This window comes from Schistocerca gregaria, chromosome 8, assembly GCF_023897955.1.
Source record: "Schistocerca gregaria isolate iqSchGreg1 chromosome 8, iqSchGreg1.2, whole genome shotgun sequence".
In the NCBI taxonomy this organism is placed as follows: Eukaryota; Metazoa; Arthropoda; class Insecta; order Orthoptera; family Acrididae; genus Schistocerca; species Schistocerca gregaria.
The window spans coordinates 409,786,927-409,811,045 of NC_064927.1; the positions used below are offsets into that span (position 1 = coordinate 409,786,927).

At 39.5% G+C, this 24,119-nt stretch overlaps 1 protein-coding gene across 2 annotated transcripts in view; it reads left to right on the forward strand.

Moving 5' to 3' along the window:
* Positions 1 to 24,119, forward strand: part of LOC126284579 (integrator complex subunit 10) — a 106,850-nt gene that overhangs the window by 17,271 nt on the left and 65,460 nt on the right. For both annotated transcript variants that reach the window (XM_049983600.1, XM_049983601.1), the window contains exon 5: positions 21,955 to 22,036. In XM_049983600.1, the coding sequence (XP_049839557.1) occupies positions 21,955 to 22,036 (82 nt within the window). The remainder of the gene's footprint in view (positions 1 to 21,954; positions 22,037 to 24,119) is intronic.

Consider the following 24,119-nt stretch of genomic DNA (forward strand, 5'->3'; position numbering starts at 1 on the left):
GATCCACCTACCGCTTTGACATAGGACCAAAATTTCTTAGGATTTTCTGCCAAGTCAGTACATAGAACTTTACTTTCGAATTCATTGAACGCCTCTCGCATAGCCCTCCTCACACTACATTTCGCTTTACGTAATTTTTGTTTATCTGCAAGGCTTTGGCTATGTTTATGTTTGCTGTGAAGTTCCCTTTGCTTCCACAGCAGTTTCCTAACTCGGTTGTTGTACCACGGTGGCTCTTTTCCATCTCTTACGATCTTGCTTGGCACATACTCATCTAACACATATTGTACGATGGTTTTGAACTTTGTCCACTGATCCTCAACACTATCTGTACTTGAGACAAAACTTTTATGTTGAGCCATCAGGTACTTTGCAATCTGCTTTTTGTCACTTTTGCTAAACAGAAAAATCTTCCTACCTTTTTTAATATTTCTATTTACGGCTGGAATCATCAATGCAGTAACCGCTTTATGATCGCTGATTCCCTGTTCTGCATTAACTGTTTCAAATAGTTCGGGTCTGTTTGACACCAGAAGGTCTAATATGTTATCGCCACAAATCGGTTCTCTGTTTAACTGCTCAAGGTAGTTTTCAGATAAAGCACTTAAAAAAATTTCACTGGATTCTTTGTCCCTGCCACCCGTTATGAACGTTTGAGTCTCCCAGTCTATATCCGGCAAATTAAAATCTCCACCCAGAACTATAACATGGTGGGGAAATATACTCAAAATATTTTCCAAATATATTCTTCAGGTGCTCAGCCACAACAGCTGCTGAGCACGGGGGCCTATAGAGACATCCAATTACCATGTCTGAGCCTGTTTTAACCGTGACCTTCACCCAAATCATTTCACATTTCAGATCTCCGTCAATTTCCTTCGCTACTATTGCACTTCTTATCGCTATAAACGTGCCTCCCCCTTCACTGTCCAGCCTGTCTCTGCGGTATACATTGCCTGCACCTGAAGGGCACAGATCTTACGCTCCTGCTCCTCTATTAACTTGTTTCTACTACAGATTCTACATTCACAGGAGAGGATCTCCCTAAAATGACCACTGGCTTCCCCACTGCATTCCCCCAAATGAAAATACTTTGAACAAATCCCACACCGTAATCCACTACTCACAAACTTACAACAGAGCCCACACTTTTCACTCATGGTAAATTTTACAATTACTGAAAAAAAAAACTATACGTCTACGTTAACAGAGTTCAGTTACACCAGTAGAACTATTTAAGAAGTAACAATAATGGTCTCGAAATTCTCTGCCTACTAAGAAAGCAGCTACTTGTATTAATACTACTACAACACAGCCGATACCATTACCAGCAAAACTTCACAAAATTATTAGCTACAACCAATAAATTAATCCTACCACTGTAACACTAAGCGAAGTTAAAACACTGAATGAAAATTTTACTGAAATACTTCACTGGAAAGAATAATAACGTCAGTTGAAAATTAAATCACGTAAATTACTAATGACTTCAACACACTGAAAACTCTCTAAAACACAGCAAGCGAACGATTACAAAAGTTTATTAAGTTGTTATTTCGCCACAAACGGCAAGCAACATCGCTGAAATCTATTAAATTTAATAACTGTATTACAGAGCACAAATAAGTTTGTCAGTGCTTAGCTTGTAACCGCTACAGCTGCAGTGCGCCACCCTTCCTCCATTTTAACCCTGTCACACTTTCTTTGCACTTGTTTGTCTTGGTGGTCGTCTTTTCCATACATGTATTCATCTCACCTTTTCTTTTTGGAGTGGACATTTTAATGTGTTGCAGTGTAGCTGGCTCATCCTATTTTATTATTGTGATCAGCCAGCCCAGACCATATGCTCTATGGTTTTATTACCTTCTTCTACTTTTCCTTGTGGTGTATGTCTTCCTCGTTTTTTGTTCGTTTGATTCATTTTCTTTTTAGGTGAGGTGTTGGGTGTTTTTGTACCTTGAGCTTTGCTTGCGCCAGGAAAAAGGGACTGATGACCCTGTAGTTTGGTCCCTTCATACCCTAAACCAACCAACTATTCAACCTAAATTCTCCCAATAAACCGAAGTTGACCATTCGCCTTCCTTGCCACAGTTCTCATATGTTGTTCCACCTCATATCACTTTGCAGTGTTATGTCCAGATATTTAAATGACTTGACTCTATGAAGCAGGACATTAGTAATGTTGTATTTGAATGATACAGATTTGATCTTTCTACTCATCCGCATTAACTTAGATTTTTCCATATTTAGGAATGGCCGCCATTCATCACACCAACTAGAAATTTTGTCTAAGTCATCTTGTGTCTCCCTACAGTTAATCAACTTTGACAACTTACTGTACACCATAACATCAACAGCAAACAATCACAGATTGCTGCCCACTCTGTCTGCCAAATCATTTATGTAGATGGAGAACAACATCAATCCTTTCACACTTCCCTGGTGCACTACTGATGATGACCTTGTCTCTCATGAACACTTGCCATCAAAGACAACATACTGGGTTCCATTACTTAAGAAGTCTTTTACTACTCACACATCTGAGAACTTATTCCATATGCTTGTATCTTCGTTAACAGCCTGCAGATGCTTTCCGGAAATCTAGAAGTATGGAATCTGCCTCTTGCCCTTCATCCATAGTTTTCAGTATATCATGTGAAAAAAGAGGAAGCTGAGTTTTGCATGAGCAAATGCTTTGTAAAGCCATGCTGATTCGTGTGCACAAGCTTCTCGATCTCAAGAAAGTTTATTCTATTCCAGCTGATAATATGTTAAAGGATTCTGCTGCAAACAGAAGTCAGGGATATTGGTCTGTAATTTTGCAGGTACACTTTTTTACCTTTCTTATATACTGGAGTCGCCTGCACTTTTTCCCAGTTGCGTAGGACTTGGTATTGGACGAGAGACTCACGATAAATTCAAGCTAGGTAAGGGGGGCCAGTGCCATAGAGTACTCTTTGTAAAATCAAACTGGGATTCCATCTGTACCTGTTAATTCATTTGCATACAAATCTATCAGTTTTTCTCTACACCATGTATGCTTATTACTGTGTCATCCATACAGGAGTCTGTCCGATGGTCAAATGATGGTATGTTTGTAAAATTCTGCTGTGTGAACATTTTCGTGAATGTGAAATTTAGAACTTTGGCTTTCATTTTGCTATCTTTAGCCAAGGTGTGACAGTGGTAGTTGTTGTATGCTTCACGCATAGGTCTTTTCACAGACTCATGAATCTCTGCTAACCTTTGCTTGTCATTATTTATGAGTTCACTTTTGAACTGATAGTGCAACAGCCTCTGCCTCTTCAGCATCAACTGAATTTCTTTATTAAACCAGGATGGGTCTTTTCCAACCTTTATCCACTCTAGACCATGATTTACAGTCTGCTTGAACTTTACCCATAATTCCTCTACATCCAGTTTACTGGAACTAAATGGCGGCAGTTGACTTCTAAGTGAGATATTTATAACTTCTTATCTGCTGTATTTAGCAGAAACACTCTCCTATCCTTCCTGATTGATTTATTTACTTTCATAATCATAGTTGCTATAATGACATCATGATCGCTAATCCCCATTTCTACACTGACACAGTCGATTAGGTCTGGCCTATTTGAAGCTACAAGGTCTAAGATATTTCCATTGCGTGTGGGCTGCTGAGCTAACTGCTCAAGACATTTTGCAGAAAACATGTTCAAAAGTATTTCACATGACTGTGTATCTGTAGCCCCACAATGAATCCATAGAAATCCTACTCATACTTAGCATTTTAATGTTGTCTCCCGCAAGTATTGCATGATCTGGTTATTTACGCACTGTTGACTGTAGGTGTTCTTTGAATGACTCTAGAACTGTCACAGTAGAATTGGGTGGCCAGTAAAAACATCCAGTAATTCACTTGGTTTTACTTACACCTGTTATAAGTGACCAGATGACTTCACTGTCACACTGAACTTTGACCTCAATATAGATAATATTTTTGTCAGCTGCAATGAACAATCTTTCTGATATACGTTCAACAACTTGCTAAATATCTGGAAGTTTTCCACTTAGGATTTAAGCCAGCTCTTGGTCCCAAGAACAATTTGAGTGCAATAACTTTCCTGAAGGGCAGTAAGTTCAGGAACTCAACTACAGATACTTGCACAATTTACTGATAAAATTGTGACAGTTAGTCTTTTTCTTCTCAACACCATTTGAGTTCTCTTGCTACATATTGACTGGCGATTGTTCATCAGGGCATCTCAAACTACTGCTTAGCCTTAAAAAACCCTCATGTGCACTCCACAAGTACTCTGGTATCTGAGTAGCTGCTTCCTCTGTGTAGTGTACCTCTGACCTATCAAGGGGAGTCCTACAAATTCCTACATGATAATGCATGTATAGAAATGTGCAACCGAGACTGACACAGAGTTGATGAAGCCTTGGGTTGAGACCCTCCACTCAGCTCCAGACCAAAGGCCCTGATCGACTCTGTTAACAATGCTACAAATTGTGAGTTCTGCTTGCACTGTGTACCAAAGGCCAGCAGTATTCGTCAACTCCGCCAGCCATCTGCATGAACTGAAGATTGCCTTAGAATCCATGCAACAGGAATCGTTGGCACCAAAATGAGCCACATGCAGATGACTGCACCTTGCACACTCAGTAGCCACAGGCAAGGCCACCTCCACATCTCAATGAGCCCCCCCCCCCCCCCCCCCCCCTGCCCCCGGCAGACACTGAGTGCACATTGGCCTTCTTTCCAGCCCTGAACACTATCTGTTTAAGGAACTCCATAACGCAACAAACATTGGAGTCCCCAATAACTAGCAAACTCTTCCCTCTGTGTGCCTTTGCAGACCCCACTGAAGGAGCAGCCACCTGTCCACACTAAAGGTGGTGAATGGGCAAGGCCAGGCAACCAATCTTCACATTGGCCCTCCACTTAGAGTGATGCGAATGTGTCACCCCCTGCCTCTAACCCTGCTGTGAGAGTGGATACACCACGTCGGATGCAGTAGGAGGTGCCTTGGAAGCAGATTCTGTGGGCAAAACAAGTGACACTTGAGGCGTTCCATGCAACGTGCAAGAGTCTTCACCAACGCTACACCCCGAGGTAACAGCCTGAAGGTTACTGACCATAGCCAAGAGCAAATTCAGCTGTTCGCGAACTGCGGCCAGCTCTTCCTGTGGCTGCACACAGCATGCACACATCCTAGCCATCCTATCGAGACAAACTGAAGGAGTGAACTGTAAAAGCAGACAATCCTACATATGCAGCTTGCTATCCTCCTGATGTGTCACCAATAGACACTGATGCATTAATGAGCTACATAGCTGTCTGTTCAGTGAGCAACTGTTGCGCTACAGACTGAATGAATTTACACTTACAAAAATGTGAGATTAAACTTCCTAGACAGAGAAACATGCACAAAGTTTAATAAATGTACTTTGTGGCAAACACAGAAAAAGATTGACACTTAACTTGCCACTCTGTAGATGTGTATCAGCTGAGACCTGGAGCCTTACTGACTGGCTTACTAAATGAAAGGACAGTTGCTTTTGAAACAAAACAAATTAGCAACTACTGCACTACAGACCAAATGAATTTACACCTACAAAAACACAGGATTAAACCTCTTAAAAAGAGGAACACACATGAAATTTAATAAATATACTATGTGGCAAACATGGAAAAAGATAAACACTGAACTTGCTGCTCTGTCAATATGTTTCAGCTGAGAGCAGCAGCCTTACTGACAGGCTTACTAAATGAATGGATGATTGTTTCAAAGCAAATCAAATCATCTACTACTGTGCTACAGACTGAATGAATTTACACTTACAAAAACATGAGATCAGCGCCCCTTAAACAGAGAAACACACCTGAAATTTAATAAATATACTATGTGGCAAATACAGAAAAAGATAAACACTTATCTTTCTATCCTGTAGACATGTATCAGCTGAGAGCAGGAGAGAGGCTCCCCATATGACACTCTGGACTTGCTTTGATCAAAATGCCCCTGGGGAGAGACCAAGAGGAAGACTTTGTGACACATGGTAGAAATAAAGTCTCACAGGCCTGAAAATGTGAGTTGCCAGCTGGCATCATATTATGAATGAAAGCATTGTAAGGGGAAGAAAAGTTAAAGGAGCTTATCTACAAATACATCAGGCTCATTGGAACAGGAAAATGGTGGTGGTGATGATGATGATGATGATGATGATGATGATGATGATATTATAAAAACCCCTTTTTACACTTTCCAACCAACTGACCCAGAACAGCGTAAAACACTTGTAACACAACAAGTAAGAATGAATTAAATTTTGCATATTGAAAAATATCTAAAGTAATTAATTATTTTTGTTTCTTTCTAACAGCAGTTAGCTGTATTTGTGTCTCTACAGTATACAAAGCATCAGCCACAAAGGCAATAGCTGAGTGCTGACACACAAACTTCGTTCCAATCATGTCCAGTGGTTTAAATAAACCACAGAAGCAAAATTCTCTCATGAAATGTGAAACTTATTATTGATAACCGTTATAAGATTACAGTAAATAAAACTTGTAGCACAAAATTGGTCAAAACACAAAAGGTGGCAATCTTTGTAAACATAGAACAGCAGGCACTAATTCTACAGCTTGTTGCTGACTGGGAAGTAATGTGGTTCAGGGTATGTCCTGTTTGAGAAAGATGGTGGAAATTGTTGTCATGTTATGGAGTATCTTGAGGAGGAATGTTTACATCTGACATTAGGTTGTACCAACCTAAGAATGTGCGTCCAGTACAGAGCAGCGTATTTCATACATAAGTAACAACAATTCGTGGAAGCCCATTATAGAGATGGCCATCTTCAGAAGCAATGTTTTTTGTATAAATTAAATTAAAGCTGTGGTAATACAATGCAGTGAGCAGAAGGAAGGTTGCTAGTTTCCCACCCTTCCTAACACTGTGAACCTGTAATACAGATGGCTGTGATTCAACATGCTGACAAAGAAAATCTTGCTTTCTGTACTGTGCTAACTAATGGTACATTACGTGATCAATAACTTTGCTTATAGTCTGCATTTTCTGATTTGTTGCAAGGCTGACATTGAGCAGGAATATGAAGCACTTTTGCAGAAATGTGTATGAAAATCAGTGTTAAAGGTCATGGTAGTATCAAAGAAAACTAAAAATCCTGAAATATTGTAACAAGGAGTCATTAATGATGGGAAAGGATTGTACTGAGAGAATAGGACTTCTGTTGGTACCAAGAAAATGAACGTAAAAAGCAGAAAAGCATAAAGCAAAACATAAAATGCAGGAACATATAATGGTGTTTTACTATATGTTGGTTTGTGTTGCACAGCATAAATCAAGTATCAAATACTTTAATGCATGGTTTATTATCAGTGGAAATCCATCTTAAGTTTGGTAAATGTTATAAGAAGTATGTTCCTTCATTTCTGAGTTTGGGTAGCTGAATTCAAATACACTGCTTGACAAAAAAAGTGAAGCAACAGAAGGGGAGGAGGGAACAAAATGAAACTGCACAGGTTCAGATGGTATGTGATGTTATTTCAGTGATCACAAATCAAGTCAAATTTATGAAGAATTTGATAGTATGAGCTCACTTATCAGTATGATGTTACACCCCTGGCCTGGATGCATGCATTGATTTGCTTCGGAAAGGTGTCTTAAAGCCGTTGTGTTCTTTCCTGAGGCGAGCTGACCCACAGCTGTTGTAACTGATCCTTTATTTCCTTGACACTGGCACTGGGATGAAGTTGACATGTAAGTTGGTCCCACACAAGCTATGTCAGAGTTAGATCTTTGGTTCTTGCTGGCCACCGAAGTACCATAACACAGACAGTTCATAGAAACAAATGCCATGTGTGGATGAGTATTGTCCTGTTGAAAAATGGCACTACAGTATTGTTGCATGAGAGGTAACATATGAAGAAAAGAAGCAAAAGAAAATCTGAAGTTCTAAATTTCTCTTTTAGAAGAAATCATTCATGCAGAAGAAACGTCCTAACATAGTGCTGTTTGACCGTAGCACTGATTCCCCTGTGGAGGACATAGTAATAGGTATACTTGGCTCGAGAAAGAACTGAAAGAGTTGAAAACAAATACATCACCAGCTCTGAATGGAATCCCAAATTCAGTTTGACGCAGAGTATCTATGGCATTAGTCCCTTACTTATCTTGCATTTATTGTGAATCTCTTGTCCAGTACAAAGTCCCAAGCAATTGGAAAAAAACCACGGGTGACTGATGTGTATAACTATGTTAAAATAATGGGTCCACAAAATTATAGACCAATCTCCTTAACATTCGTTTGCTGCAGAATACTTTAACATATTCTGAGTTGGAGTATAATGTATTTCCTTGAGATGGAAAAGTTTCTGCCCACCAATCAACATGGATTTAGAAAGCATCGATCATATGAAACTCGGCTTGTCTTTTTCTCATGATATCCTGTGAACCTCAGATGAAGGGCAACAGACAAGTGTTGTATTCCCAGATTTCTGGAAAGTGTGTGACACAGTGCCCCACTGTAGACTTTTAATGAAGGTCTGAGGATATGAATTAGGTTCCCAGGTATGTAAGTGGCTTCAAGACTTCATAAGCAGTAGAATGCAGCATGTCATCCTCGATAGCCAGTTTTCGTCATTGACACGGGTATCATCAGGAGTGCCACAGGGAAGTGTGATAGGCTGTTCTTCTTCTCTATATGCATAAATGATCTGACGGCCAGGGTAAGCAGCAGTCTGTGGCTCTTTGGTGATGACACTGTGGTGTACGCGAAGGCGTCATCACTGAGTGACTGTGAGAGGGTATAAGATGGCTTGGACAAAATTTCTAGGTGGTGTGATGAATGGTTTGCTTCCTCTATGCAGATGAGTAGAAAAAATGATTCCATAATGTTGAAATACACTGAAAGTAATGTGCTGCTTGACAGTCACATTGATTAAATATGTGGGCCAAACAGTACAGAGCAATATGAATGAAATAAGCACGTAAGGACCGAAGTAGGGAAGATGTATTGGGAGAATTTTAGGGAAGTGTACCTCATCAATAAAGGAGGCCATATATAGAACACAAGTGCAACCCACTCCTGAGTACTGCTCTAGTGTTTGGGATCCCCACCAGGTCAGATTAAAGGAAGAAATTGAAGCAATTCAGAGGCATGCAGATAGATTTGTTACTGGTAGGTTTGATTGACACACAAGTGTTATGAAAATGATTTGTGAACTCAAATGGGAATCCCTGGAGGGGAGATGACATTCTTTTTGTAATATGCTATTGAGAAAGTTTAGAGATTGGCATTTGAGGGTGACTTTAGAAAGATTCTACTACTGCCAATGTACATTTTGCATAAGCACCACAAAGACCAGATAAGAGAAGTTAGAGGCCATACAGAGACATAGAGACAGTTGATTTTCTCTCACTCTATTTGTGAGTGGAACAGGAAAGGAAATGAGTATTAGTGATACAATGTACCTCCACCACATGCCATACTGTGGATTGCATAGTATCTCTACAAGCTGTCACCTGAAGTCACACGCAATGGTTCCACAAACCGTGACACCAGGACTAATATCACAGTATGTCTCCAAAACATTGGAAGAAATGGACCAATCCCCAGGTCACCACCATTCTCTCCGATGATGGTCATTTGGAGTCACACACAACTACGACTCGTCGCCAAACGCAGTTTGATACCTTTCATCAGCATTCCATGCTTTTCAGTCATGGGACCACTCTGAACACAGCCATTTATGTTGTGGTGCTCAATCTTTCTCTAATATTTTGGATATGCCATCCTCTGTTCTTATTTTCGAGTATGTTAAGGTTTTCCGTTTTAAATCTCCCTCATTCTAATTGGTTGGCTTCAGTTCACGTCTTTGTGTGTGTGTGTGTGTGTGTGTGTTTGTGTGTTTGTGTGTTTGTGTAGTAGACCCCCAGGTCCAGTCTGCCTCTGGCAAGTAACTGCGTGTGTGCATAAGGAGGAGGAGAGAGGAGAGTTTCAAGGTGACAGGCAGTAACTTCCCAGGTACACCTGCCTCAAAGGGTTCAGGCCTCAGTCTTACTACTCTTGCTATTTAGCCAGCCCATGCCGCGACACGCTTCCTTACTTCCACTTTCCCTACTCCTCAACGAACTCGGTCACTTCTCAGGTGCTTCAAAAGCCTGTCAAAGACAAAGGCTTCACTTAATCCTACCATATGTGGTCACAAACACAAAATACACAGAATGACATTCACTCTTCTAAACATGATAGGAAAATTTGTTGGGCAGTGCAACTGTACAACAATCACAATGCTCGAAAGCAATAAATGAAACATAAATCTAATGGGATGGCTGTCTTAGTTGATAAACAGCTTGATGCTCCCAGTGTTCTGATTGCCCTTTTCTGCTCAATTTCTGGATTGACAACTAAGCGGTAGTATCCGCCACAACCTTTTGTACTTGATAGTGTCTCTCATATAACAGAATTTTGCAGTTTTATTTTCAGTTAAATCAGATCGATGTTGGTTTGTCACCAGTACCAAAATCCCCTTCCTTGATGGCATGTTTCTATGTAGTCGTGTCATGTCAGACCTTCCTAATGCTTCTTTGTGCCTTAGCCTTCTTAGAGCAACTGCTGGCTTTGAGTGAACATCTTCTTCTTGTGTATGTGGTCTAATTGCATGACTACAGGCCTTCCCAAAATTGTTTTTGCCAGGGTACAACCAGTAGAGTCATGTATAAATTATTATATATGATGTCTTGAAACTGTGGGATAAATTTGACCCTGTTTCATCTGTCTCATTGAACAGCATATTTGGTGTTTGTAAATTGTACAGTGATGAAGTTCCTACAATTTTTATTGGTTTGAAGGTAATTACTGCATTGATTCCATCTAGACTGGTTATTTAGTTGACCTGACCTTGTCACATTACTAGACCTACATTTTGTGGTACAAACCTTTGGTAGCCACACTCTTTCACTGAATCAGCATCTGAAATTAAATATTACTGGCTCTACACTTAAAATAAGTCAAAAGTCTCCTTTGGAAGTTTGAAATGATAATTCACTGAGATCCTGCCAGTAAAGCCCAGGTCTAACAATGTTTACACACAGGTAATCAGTATGGACATATTTGGAGCTTAATAGTCACTGTTTCTTTCAGAAATAGAATTGAGCACTTTACTTATGAAACACCGTGAGGCTGCATCACTCTTAATGAAGTACATACATCATGAAACAGTCTTTATAATTACCAATGTTTTGCAGCTGAACCAAACCTGCACATTGTAATGGATACTGCTCATATTAATGAAATATGTCCATTTAGCCTTAATTAAACCAAATGTAGAAGGAGCACAAACAGGTCCCACAGTTGGACTGTGCGTAACAGATCCCAAGCTAATAGTGATGCTAGACTGAAGAAGATTAAAGCAGAACTAAACAAACACTAAGAGCAGACTGACTGAAGTGGCATGAGTGTTGACCTTATAAATATTTGCTCCATGGTATTAATGAACTTTGTTAATGTATAATAGTTTATAAATTCTGCAGGTTTTTTTATTGGCTATTAAGCCTGTCATTGTGTTTTGTTTGTACGTTATTTGACATGAGCAACATCTATTAAAATATACAGTTCTAATTTATGCCCATGTTGTGTAATCTTGGGTTTATGAATGTGGGTTTCATCTTGCGTGTTAAAATTTTGTAGTTTTTAATCAGAGACTCTTGCTCATCTATATGGGTGTCACTGCATTCAGAATAATGAGGTGATCAAAAGTTTATCAACACATCCCAGAAATTTACAATAGTATAATTGGCACTGAAAGTCCAGACCATGTGATATCATTAATTAACAACATCCTTTGACCATTAAGTTGGGGCTAATGTAAATATGTTACTGAAAAGAGGAAAAATAGCTCTTTAATTTAAAAGTAGTGCCTCATTTTGAATCTATGTGTAAGTGCATAAGATTTTGCCTATGACTAGCTGCATAAAATTTTGTAACTGTGATAACTTTTGGTCACCATCATTTCTAATGAAACTTATTAATTCATTACAATCTGAATAACCAACTGAATAATTAAGTTTTGTGAGGGAATTTGTTTCTAGAATTTTGATAATTTCCACACCATGTATTCAGTGCAAGAACTGTAACATCGTAATTTTGAAAGAAAAACTTAGTGAAACTTTTTTATAAACCTTAACACATTAAATAGGATTGCATACAAAGTAGAACAGCGGGAGCCAACCTGTCTGTATTCTGGCCCTTATTTGCTGTGAATTGTTGTTACTATGATTTAATCCCTCATTGTTCGTTAGCTTGCAATTTCTCTTCTATTAGAAATCATCCAATTTTGACAAATTTTTTAGGGATTGCTTAGTGTTAACTGTTGGAACAATGAGTAGTTGTCCGTTGCCCACATATTAAAGGAATAGTCTCTCTGGGGCCTATGGGTCATTCAGGTGTCATATTGCAGACATGTTGCACAGGAAGAACTGAGGAGAGTTCCGCTGCTAGGACTGTATGCTGGACCAGTCATTAAAGAGCGTCTAACTCTCTACTGACATGCCCCATTCCAGAACTGGCCTGAGAATTCCCTGTTCAGTTGTGCAAAGTGTGCAGAGTAATGACCCCATTATATGCCACCACAGACTCACCTTGGAAGCAACATGCTGCCTGAAGGCATGGGTCAACTGACAGTAGCTGATATTAAGAGTGTTGTACCAGTTCTAGTAGTTCTGTAAGAAGTCAACAGGGTGTATTTTTTATTATAGGCCACTAAAATGTTCCCAGTTAGGAGAAGTGAACTGTATGCTGGAGTGCCAAAACTGTGAACTGTTCATAACTTGGCCATGAAATGGCTCTTCTCTGATTACACTTCACAAATTGTTTCCTGCAGGAACAGTCGCTGCTCTTTCTGTTCTTGTAAACTAACCGGCTTGGTTCTTTCCTCCCACTCTGGGGGCAGCTACTACTGCAGAGAGTAAGTTTAACTGTGTCTTGGTGAGTGTGGTTCAGAGCTGACCTGTACACTTGCTGGTATCAGACACAGGGGCTATTAGCAGTGCCCTTACTGCCAATCCATTGCAGCTTTGTAGGAGGCACTTCCTGATGTCCTATAGATAGGCCTGTCTGGACCGTCTTCAGAGACTCGCCAGTCAGTTGGTGTGCTATGTATCATACGGCTGATGTTATCAGCTAATCGTACTTGTCGGTCAGCATACTGCACCATCATCTTTCATCTTTTTTGCAGCTCCTAAACTGAATTTCTTCAGCATCCCTCTGTTAATTCAACCTTTATTTCTATTGTGAAAGGGGGTCTGTGTTCCCTGAAATAGTCATACCAGTTTCTCCAACTAGTTCACTAAGTGTCTCGAGTGTAGCTTTTTGCTCCTCTATATGGAAAGCAGCTGTCACAATGTTTCGTCAGTCCCCTGAACTTTATCCTCACATCCATCAATCTCGATCAGACTTTCACATGTGCCTCCTTATTTGCCACAAGCACCTGATCCAAAAGCTCTCCCTGTTTTGAAGCCCCTGATTTTGAGTGTCTAGGTGCCTTGAAAATTCATCATGGTGAGCATCCTAAAATGGGGTTTTCATTGCTCCAGGTACTCGCAACTGCTGTTTGAATTTTATGTCTAATTCTGAGCTTAGCTTATCACACTGTTTCCCTAATTTTTCTTCCAGAGATGTGTGTAATTCTGTACTTTCAGCATTTAACATTTTGTCTAACTTTACGATCAGTACATCCATAGCTGCCAACAGCTGACCCAACATAGCCTGCTTCTCATGAGCAGCAACAGCTGGTTGCAAAGCAGTACTTGCCTTGGTAATGGTTGTTTCTGCACGTGGTGGTGTTGACGGCTACGCATCAGTACCCTTACTGTCTGCTTGCTGCAACATGGTGGTATTGGTGTCAGAAACAATAGATGCACAGGAGTCTGCATTGGTGGCTAAGTAGACATCTCCAGCAGCGGTTGCGATATCGGTGCTGAACACACAGCTGGGCAGCTTGCTGTTACTAGACAGGATGTCAATAGAAAATGAGCCATCAAGCTCCGGGCATTGACAGTGTCCATATGTGCTTCAGCATTGGCTGTTACACTGCCACAGGTAGCAGGAATGGCCTCAGTAATAACATTGGCTTCGGCGAAAGGCATTGTGTAGGGCAGTGGCCCTCATGGAGCATCTGACCAGTCCCTGTCTTTTTCAGCTGAGATGTCTGTGCTGCTCCATAATCTTTACCTTGTGCCAGAAAAGGTTGCAATGAGCAATGAAGGAAAAACAAAGATCTCTCTTCTTAATTTTTCTGGACTAAGAAAAACATTGCGCTTGACATCTATAATGGGAATAGCACTAATGGCTCGGTCAGGTATGGCCAACAGTGAATTCCATTTCCCATAGCCATGAGAGAAAGACACCTGGCAATGACTAGTGGATTTCGTCATGTGAAACTTATTCGAGTCCTATCACATTCGCCATATTCTGTAGCAAGTGCAGAAGTTGAAAATGAAACAGCCCACCCACAATTCTGAGTGACTTGGCAAGCTACTGACCTGCTGTAGGACAGATTATTAAAAAAAGTCAAATGTGTGGGGAAAAGACACAATAATTTAGCCCTGTCCCAAAACAGTGAGAATGGATTAAAGGAGATGGACCACGAAGAGCTGCAAGCCGTAGATTCTGAAATGAACGCAGCAGCAGGGGTGGCACATAGAAGCTTATCAGATTACTCCAGTTCAGTTGCTATATCGAATGCATTTGGTCCAGTTGGTATGACTGCACAGTAGCACCCAGTGTAGTTGCTGCTAGTTTCGTGCCAAGAGCCACATTTGACAATAACAGCCAGTCTTCACATGACGTAGTTACAAAGAATGGAAACCAACAAAGGCATTTGAAGATGCAGTAATTTCTGCTATTCTGCCATCTACAATGATATACATCCAAATTCTGCAATTGATTGCACTCGCATGGGGGCCAGAGGTCACCTTTCCATGCTTATGCAAACTGTGGTGCCACTCTGTAATGTGCTTCCACGGGTAGTAAAAAGATTACTGTAGCAAACATAACCACGGGTTAAGGAGGTACCAGTTGCTGTGCCTGAGGCCAGTGGGATGGTCCGTCTGGTTGAAGTTCAAGTTGGGAGGCATGATTTGATGCCATTTCTCCAAAAATGCAAACAGTTGGTGTTCCTAAATGTTGGCTTGGCAATTGCTTAATTTTGAATGCAGAGCCCACAAATTCTGAGCATTTTTGCCATGTATTAGATTAACTAATTGAAGACTGGGAAAAGTACTGTGTCCTATCAAAGCTATAGTCTTTTAAGCAGGCAAGGTATTGGTGGGGTCTCTTGGCTGGAGAAAATTAATCTTGGTGTGTAAAATCATTAATTTAATTTGAAAGCTTTTAAATTAATTAGCTGACACGTGTGCACATAGTATCAGTCAACTCAGAATTTAGTGAGCATGCATTTATGTAATTGGAGTTACAGAATTAATTACATTTCATTCTTTGTCATTGTGTTTGCTACTGGGCAGGATAACTGGTGTGACATCCCCTTGTACAGTAAATGCTCATGAAAACAGTGGGTTACAGTGTTAATGGCAGCCTCTGCATAGAATGGTGATTCCCTAGTCCAGCTGCTGCTAGCTCCAGTCAATGATGTGGGATGACACAGAATGTTTCATGGAGCCCATTACTTGTACTCAGATGCCAGGCACAGATGTGAAGTGATTACAATGTGCTAGGTGCAAAGTACAGTGATCTTTCCCTGTGTCGCTCCGACACAATCTACCAGGACCTTGATGAAGAGTATGCCTGCCCTCACATTCTCGTGCAGTCCAACATAGTGCTGCTGTCACATCCAAAAGGGCGACCTTCACTGAGACATCTTTCAACCTCTGTCAGGTGCTTATAAAGCTGTCTCATACAAGTATGCAACATCTTGATGTCTACAGTGCTCACACAACTTCTGACACTGTTCACGCCTCTTATATAATCTACCTGGCTGGCAACAATACTAAACATGAGCAAAACTAATGCATTCTGGTGACCATTCTACCTCTTATAGTTGAATCTCTCAATCATTTACATATGCACCAATGGTGTGTATGCAAACAGTGTCCCAAAATGGCAGCCACTGATCAAAACACCAAGAAAGTGCTTTATATGGTAGGGGAGAAAAGGCAATTAAAGGTATATGAAATGCATGACACTGTAGAGATATCAGAAGAAATAGTATGGTCTATTTTATGTGAACTATGAGGAATCTTTGTGCAAAGTGAATGCCATGTTAATTATTGCTGACAGTGAGCAAATGAAAAATGAGTTTCTCGGGAAAAATTGTACCATTTTAAAAAGAACCCAATTGGTTTTGTGCACCAATTTATTGCTGCATATGAAACACGAGTCCATTACTTCACATCACATGTGAAACAGCAGTCAAAGCAGTGGGTTGAAGCTCACGGTCCTGCAACAAAGGTGAAGTTAATCTCATATACCGGAAAGGATATTCTGTCAGCACACAGGTGGCAAGTGCCTTGTGATGAGGGAATGGGTACCTACTCTGAAGATTTGTTGTTGCCATGACTTCACTCAGTTCACATTCGACTTCTCTCTGGACTATCAGTAAGCCAAACACTCGATCTCGTACCTCATTGCAACATAATCTACTGTCATTGTTTATCAGCTTCCGCTAAAGACAGAGACCTCGGAATACTGAGGGCGCAACACAAAGGAGGATATGACTCTAGTGAAAGCATATGGTAACAATTAATTCTCTACAGCACTGCCCCAGGGGAAACAATAATTGTGTAGAAGTCCAGCCCATAATTCCTTAGCAGTCCGAAGATGATGCAAGCCCCATTGCCAAAAATTTAATTAAACAGAACACTTGAGAAGAAATGAAATTATATATTCACTGAAAAATTTCCAATCTCTATAACCAGCATTTTCTGGTATGAAAAATCTGTTCTTTGTTTTTATAAACATGGTATTATTAAAAAAATTCGCTGGCATATGCTATGTAAGTCTTCTGGATCAACTGCAGGAAAAACATTGTGATAACAGACCGGACAATTCACATCCTGACAAGGGTGTTTTGGCAAACTTAGGGTATTTGATGTACAGATTGTTGGAATATCCATTTTGTTCACCATTTTTGGTACATTCTGTGTTGCACCTATTTCTACACCTAAAGAAATTTGTAGTTGGAAAGCATAAGTAATTTGACCAATAAAACATTATGACTACTATACAGAGTGATCTGTAGTTATTGACTACAAAGATTACGTGTGAGATCTACATTGAAAAATGATCTGAAAGTGTCATTATAAGTTATTGCTGGAAGCACCGTGTTTTAATGTATGGCCTTGTCATTGGTACTATGTACATTAATGCAACACACAGCTGCAGTACACTGGCATGTACTGTTAACATTCAGTCAGTTAGTTGCTGTGTTTGACAGAAGATGATGGATATGGAAATGTTGAATTGACTGATGTGGCTTTGATTTACAGTCAGAAACATCAGGATTCTGCTGCTGTTGCACGTATGTCAGTATGTATGTATGCTGCCCATTTACCTGGCAGACGACATCCCACTCCAAGAACATTTGTGTTTGAGTGAGACATAGGTCACTGTGCACCTATAATAGTCAGTGCTGCTAGGTCGCAGTGTCACAGGACAGTTGCAGTTGAGGGAGAATCTCAGCATTCTGTGGAACTCTGACTATTTACCAGTACTTGGAGATTAGATGCATACCGCAATTGCCACAGCAGTCTGTGTAGAGATCAGTAAATGAACAATTACTGTATCCCTTCCATGTGCAATAAATCCAAATCCTGATTTTCAATGCCGTACAAAATTTTGATTTGCTGCTGAACCAACACACCACAGATCAATAATTCCTCAATAGAGTACTGGCAGTGGATGCAGCAACATTCACCAGAAGTGGCATTTTCAGTCAACACAGTTACCATGTTTGCACTGACAAAAATCCACACGCTATCTTGGAGGTAAATTCCCAGCACCAGTTGTTTATCAGTGTGCATGTTCTCCTAATCTCACACTCTGTGACTTCTGGATATGGGGCCACATGAAAGACCTAGTGTCCTCCCAGTGATGTAATATAAGAGAAAATCTGTGAAATGTAATACTGGCTGTTGCAAATACAATCCAGGATACGCTAAAGATTTTGTAACATGTCTGTCAGTTATGATTTAAAAGAACATAGCTGTTTTCTGAATGCAATGGTGGAAAATTTTGACATCTGCTGTAGAAAATTTAGCATCCTGTCAGTGTCACATGTAATCTCTCAGTATGATGAATAATGTACCTCAACATCCTTGGAGTCTTTTGTGGTGGCAGCATTCCTGGAAAAATAATAATAATAACAATAATAATAATAATAATAATAATAATAATAAGCATTCCTGGCAATAAGTTGTAGAGAAACTTTTAGTTTATGTTTTAGTATAGATTTCACTGGCAAACCTTGCAGTCCACAATTGTGGATCACCTTATATATGGGTTTTTGGCAGCCCTGTCAGAATCTTCCTCCAGTGATGGACTCTACTTGCCTGAGAAATTTTTCACAAAGTGCATTGATCTCAAAGGAGCTTACAGTAAAAAATAAGTGTGTTTGATAACTAAAAATCATTATCTTTTATTATGAAGCTGAGAAAGTTTCTCTTTGCTCCTGTAGAGTACTTTGATTGTCACTACTAAACATTTTACATGTCATGGACTATGTTTTAAATCAAATTACTTGTGAGATCAGTTAATGGCCTGTAGTAGAGTAGGAGGATGTGTAAGCATAATTTGGTTAGAATATGTCATAACTTTGTTGGTGTCAGTACTAGGTTGTTTATTAACAAGGGGAGTGAAGTTGAATTAATCACGTTTCAAGAAAGAAAACACCAATTCCTTTTACAAAGAAGAATGTCCTTCACTGATATTTTTGGAAATTTAAATAAATTCTGGTCAATAAACAGGGTAAAGAGTGAATTGTTAATTATAATCTTTGAACAACTGCTTAAATCTGCATCATGTCTTACTTAACATGTTGGACATTCCAATATTTTCTTCACTGCTTCACTGTCTCAGAATGAGGTTACTAGTTTTTATACAATTATTGCTCAAACTCTCACCTTAAATTGTTTTTCCTGTTCATTTTAATATTTCTTTTAGCCTTAATGTTCTGATTGGTCTTTCACTTCAGAAAACATTTATCTTCCATGAGTTAACTGTCTACTTAGCAAATTGCATGTTTCTGCTAAAGAGTAAAACTGAATAGTGTTTTGATGAGGGATATATAATGTTATCCCACTTTGTGAAATGTTTATGGATGTTGAATTTTATTTAAGGCAAAAAATTGTCAAGACTTTCATGGCTACTTGTTAACAAACTGTGTTTTAGCTTCTATCTTTTGTTCTTTGACTGATCTTTGTTTGATGATTCTTCTAACATTTCGCCAACACAAGTGCTTGGCATTGTCAAAGCTTCACTCTCCAGTGCTGGTAGTGTACTGGAGTCCAGCTCGCAGGCGCAGTTTATATGTACCTGGCACGCAAACGTCCAAGAGATGTTTTGTGGACAAGTCCAGGGTGGCTCGCCTCTTACTACCTGCAGCAGTCAATCGCTGGAGCATGGAAATCCAGGGACCATTCACATTCAGGCTTTCTTCTTTCTTGTGGACGCTGTTCTCATATTTCTGTATTTCTATAGCTTCCGTGAACAAGCGAGTGTGATAGGAGTTCTCTACAGCAAGAACTTCCATGCCAGTGAATTTTACTATGTGGTCTGTCTCGCACAGCACATGTTCCACCACGGCTAATTTCTCCACCTGCCACAACCTGCAATGCTGCTTATGTTGGAGATTCTGGTATTGATTGATCATCCATTCATTCTGATATAGATTTTTTTGCATGTACATGGTATATGGTATATTCCCGACATTGCAAGTAGGTCCGTATTTACCTTTACAAAACTGAGACACTCTTTGGTCTTATGTGTCAGTTTCTAAGTAGGCTTTACTCCTTGTTTGCACAGTATGTGGCCACTTTTGTTTGTCACTCAGGGAATGTATGGCAGAAAGGCCTTAAGTGATCTTTTTTTTTCTGGTGTGTTGCTTTGCCGAATTTTTGATTCTGTGACACTTTTTATGTAACGGGTGGAGTATTCATTTCTCATCAGAATGCTTTCCAGTTGTTGTATCTCACATCTGAGGTGCTGCAGCTCACATATGTTGTAAAATACATGATTCTGCTAAAGAGTAAAACTCAACAATGTTTTGATGATGGATATAGTGATGTTATTTCAATTTGTTAACTGTGTGCCATAGCACCTCAGACACAAAATGCAGCAACTGGAAAGTATTCTGATGAGCAATAGATACTATACTAGTTACACAAGAAGCATCACAGAATAAAAAACTTAGTGAAGTGATACACCAGAAAAATAAATATTGTGTACAGCCTTCCTGTGATACATTCCCAGAGCAATGGACAGAATTGGCCTCATATTGCACAAATACGGTGTAAAGGCCATTTATAAACTGGCAAAGAAGATCAAAGAGCATCTCAGATCAGCAAAGGAAAAAAGGGACCCACTTGCAATATTGGGAATATACCACATACCATGTACATGCGGAAAAATCTATATTGGAATGTCTGGATGATCAATCAGTACCAGAATCTCCAACATAAGTAGCATTGTAGGTTGTGGCAGGTGGCGAAACTGGCCGTGGTGGAACATGCGCTGTGTGAGACGGACCACAGTAGAATTCACTGACATGGAGGCTCTTGCTGTACAGAAGAGCTTCACACCTGCTTGTTCAGAAAAACTATAAAAATATGTGAACACCTTAAAGAAGAAAGCCTCAAGGTGAACGGTTCCTGGCTTCCCGTGCTGCAGCGAATGACCACTGCGGGTAGTCAGGAGAGAACCACACTGGAAATGTCCTTGGAAAAGCCCATGGACATGGTGTGCCAGGTGCATATAACCTGCAGCTGCAAGCTTGACTCCAGTCCAACAGCAGCAACAGAAGGTGAAGCTTTGACAATGTCAGCCACTCGTGCTGGTGTAATGTCAGAAAAATCTTGTAACAAATTTTGGCCAAAGAACCCGAGGCAGAAGCCAACAGGCAGTTTATTTATCAAGGCAGTTACTCCTTTGAAATTCTTCTGTAAGTGTTAAAGGTTTTGCGGAATTTGTACACTGTTAATTAAAATAACCTGCCTTACTGACAGTGTGTTAAGTTTTCCTGTGATGAAATCAGCTTTTTTTTTTTTTTTTTTTCTTTTCTTTTTTTTTTTTTTTTTAAAGTTGGTTTAGAGTATTTTCACAAAGGAGAGAGAGGTGGATATGTAATAAGTTCAAGGAGCATAGACAACCACTTACTATATAAAAGGAAAGTAGAGTTGTGGATAAGCACATAAATAGAAGGTTACTGCCCATACGGTAGGTGTGTGCGTGCGTGTGTGTGTGTGTGTGTGTGTGTGTGTGAGAGAGAGAGAGAGAGAGAGAGAGAGAGAGAGAGAGAGATTTGGGGGGGGGGGGGGGGGGGAGCTGTCAGATAAGTGGAAATGTCTTTTGAAAACTTATTTTTTTACTCTGAGCACCATATTGATGTGTTAATGTAAACACCCATTGCAATAATAGGTCCATCATTTGACTTCCTACTTGGCTTCCTGATTAATGTGTCCACATAGTTATTAGAAGCGCATTTTTACAGTTGTGTAATTTGTACCATTCTATTGGTGAGGCTCTTGGGTCTAATGTCAGATGGTGTCACTGAAACATTTCACTGTTTCAGTAGAGTGTTTGTTTGTGATCTTCAGACAAAAACAGTGATGATGTGTTTCATTAACACATCTGACACTTGAACCTGAGAGGTTCAGTAACATTTGCTTTGACAAGAACATGTTAAAGAGCAGAATGTTTTGGTTTTTTCCCCCTTAGCCTAAACTTGTGGAGACATTGATGACCGCAGAGAAGCATTGTCATTACCAGAATGCGGTGAACTGTTACAGGAAGCTCCTTGGTATGACTTACAATTTTCTCTTGTAATTCAGTGCTTAAGTAATTACTAGATTCAGTGAAACTGTACATTAAATACCGTTCTTGATCCACTTGTTCAGTGTAACTGTACATTAAATACTGTCCTTGATCCGTTTGTTCTTTTGTATGTCTTGTGTTGTGTTTGCATTCATTCATTCATTCATTCATTCATTCATTCATTGTTTTCCATAGATCCCAACTAGAAGGATAACCTTCAGGGATGTGGGATGAGTCAAGGTATATGTTAACAAAATATAAGAAAATCATAGAACGTTGATCTGTATACTCTATCAACAGCAAACTGTCACTATACTGCTTCATGCCTATGATAGCCAAATTTAGTTTCGAGTAAATTAGAAAGAAAGCTGTTACTTAAATAATGTGCTGCCTCCACAATTATACTACATAGCTGTTGTTTACCTGCTATTGGTAGCTTCATATTACTTTGTTGCAATGGAATTTTTCAAAGTCAGTGTTATTATTTACAATACATTGCTAATTCTTATGCAGCGTTTCAATGTATACCACTACTCCCAATGTAGGTAACAGACCTTTCCAGTTCTTGAATGTAGATATTGATATAATTACATAACAACACATCTTTTTAATCTTCCTTTGAAGTTTTAGGAATCCCCAATTTCTTGCTGTATGTTGGGTGGAAGCTTATTAATTATCTTTCCATCAGAGTATACAACTCCGTTCCGCACCCCAGAAGAGGGGCTTAAGTCTGTATGAAAATTATTTTTGCATCCTCATTGTGATTGTGTAAATCACAGTTCATCTGAAATGTATTTGTAAACAACAGAAACCATTAAGGAGCAAATAAATTGGGAAATGAATGTAAGAATTCCAAGATCCTTAAAAAAAGCTTCTGCAAGATGTATGGTTACCTATGTTACACAAAACTCTCACTGCTCACTTTTAGTGAAGAAACATTTTATTTATTTTAGGTACATTGCCCCATAATATGATTCCATAGCACAGCAGCGAATGAAAATATCACAAATAAGCTAACACTCCTGTCTTTATGTCAACACAATGATATATGCTTCTAATGGCATAACATGCAGCACTGATCTTGTTGTACAGCTAGTCACCAAGAAATTTTACATGCTGTATTTCATTCAGTGTATGACCATTATTATCTGCTTGTGGTGTTGAGAGACCATTAATACTTACGTGAAACTGCATAACGTGCCTTAGCTACTCATTGAATAGTATAGGTATTAGTTACAGACAGGCACAGTGAAAAAGAATGCTAGAAATATTTCAGCTTGCGCACAAAGTTCTTATGCAGAAGCACAAACTCACTGACATTCACACAGGAACAACTTATAAACAAAATGACTTGTTCTGTGTCATTATCATTTATCAAACAAATGATCCATGGAGCATGAAAGTAACTGACTAACACTTCGGCAATATCTTTATGTGCTAAGATTATTCCTTCTTGGACTTTCTGTTATTTAATATGAGTGTTTGTGAAGTTAAGACTAAAACTGTTAGCGTTAAGCAACTTGTAGGTGTGTTCAGCTGTCATCTGAACTGCATCTGCTATGGTAGAATTTGAGCCCATGATTTAAGTGATTGTGTCATCAGCTAACATTATAGTTTTTTAACTGCCCTTTAAAGTCATTCAAAGGTAATTTATGTTTGTCTCACTCTGTAACTACTCGTAAGAGAATTTCTATCAAGAAACATGCAGGAACTTTATGTGATAGAGTATTGCTTTACAATTGCTCTGAAACAATCACATATTGTGTTTCTTTGTTAACATGGATCCAAGGACGTTTAAAAGGACCATATGACCATTTAAAGAAAGTGCCAACACTGTTTACACATTATGACTGTTATTTCCCACATTGAACAGCCATACAACACATGAGATTAACATTAATAATATTATGAAAAGGAAGGTTGATATTCACCATATAGTGGAGATAGGCACAACAAAAAGACTCTCACAATTAAAACTTCCAGCCATTAAGGCCTTAGTCAACACTAGAAACTCATAGACATGTGCACGCACACACGCATCCCCCCCCCCCCAACCCTGTCCCCCCCCC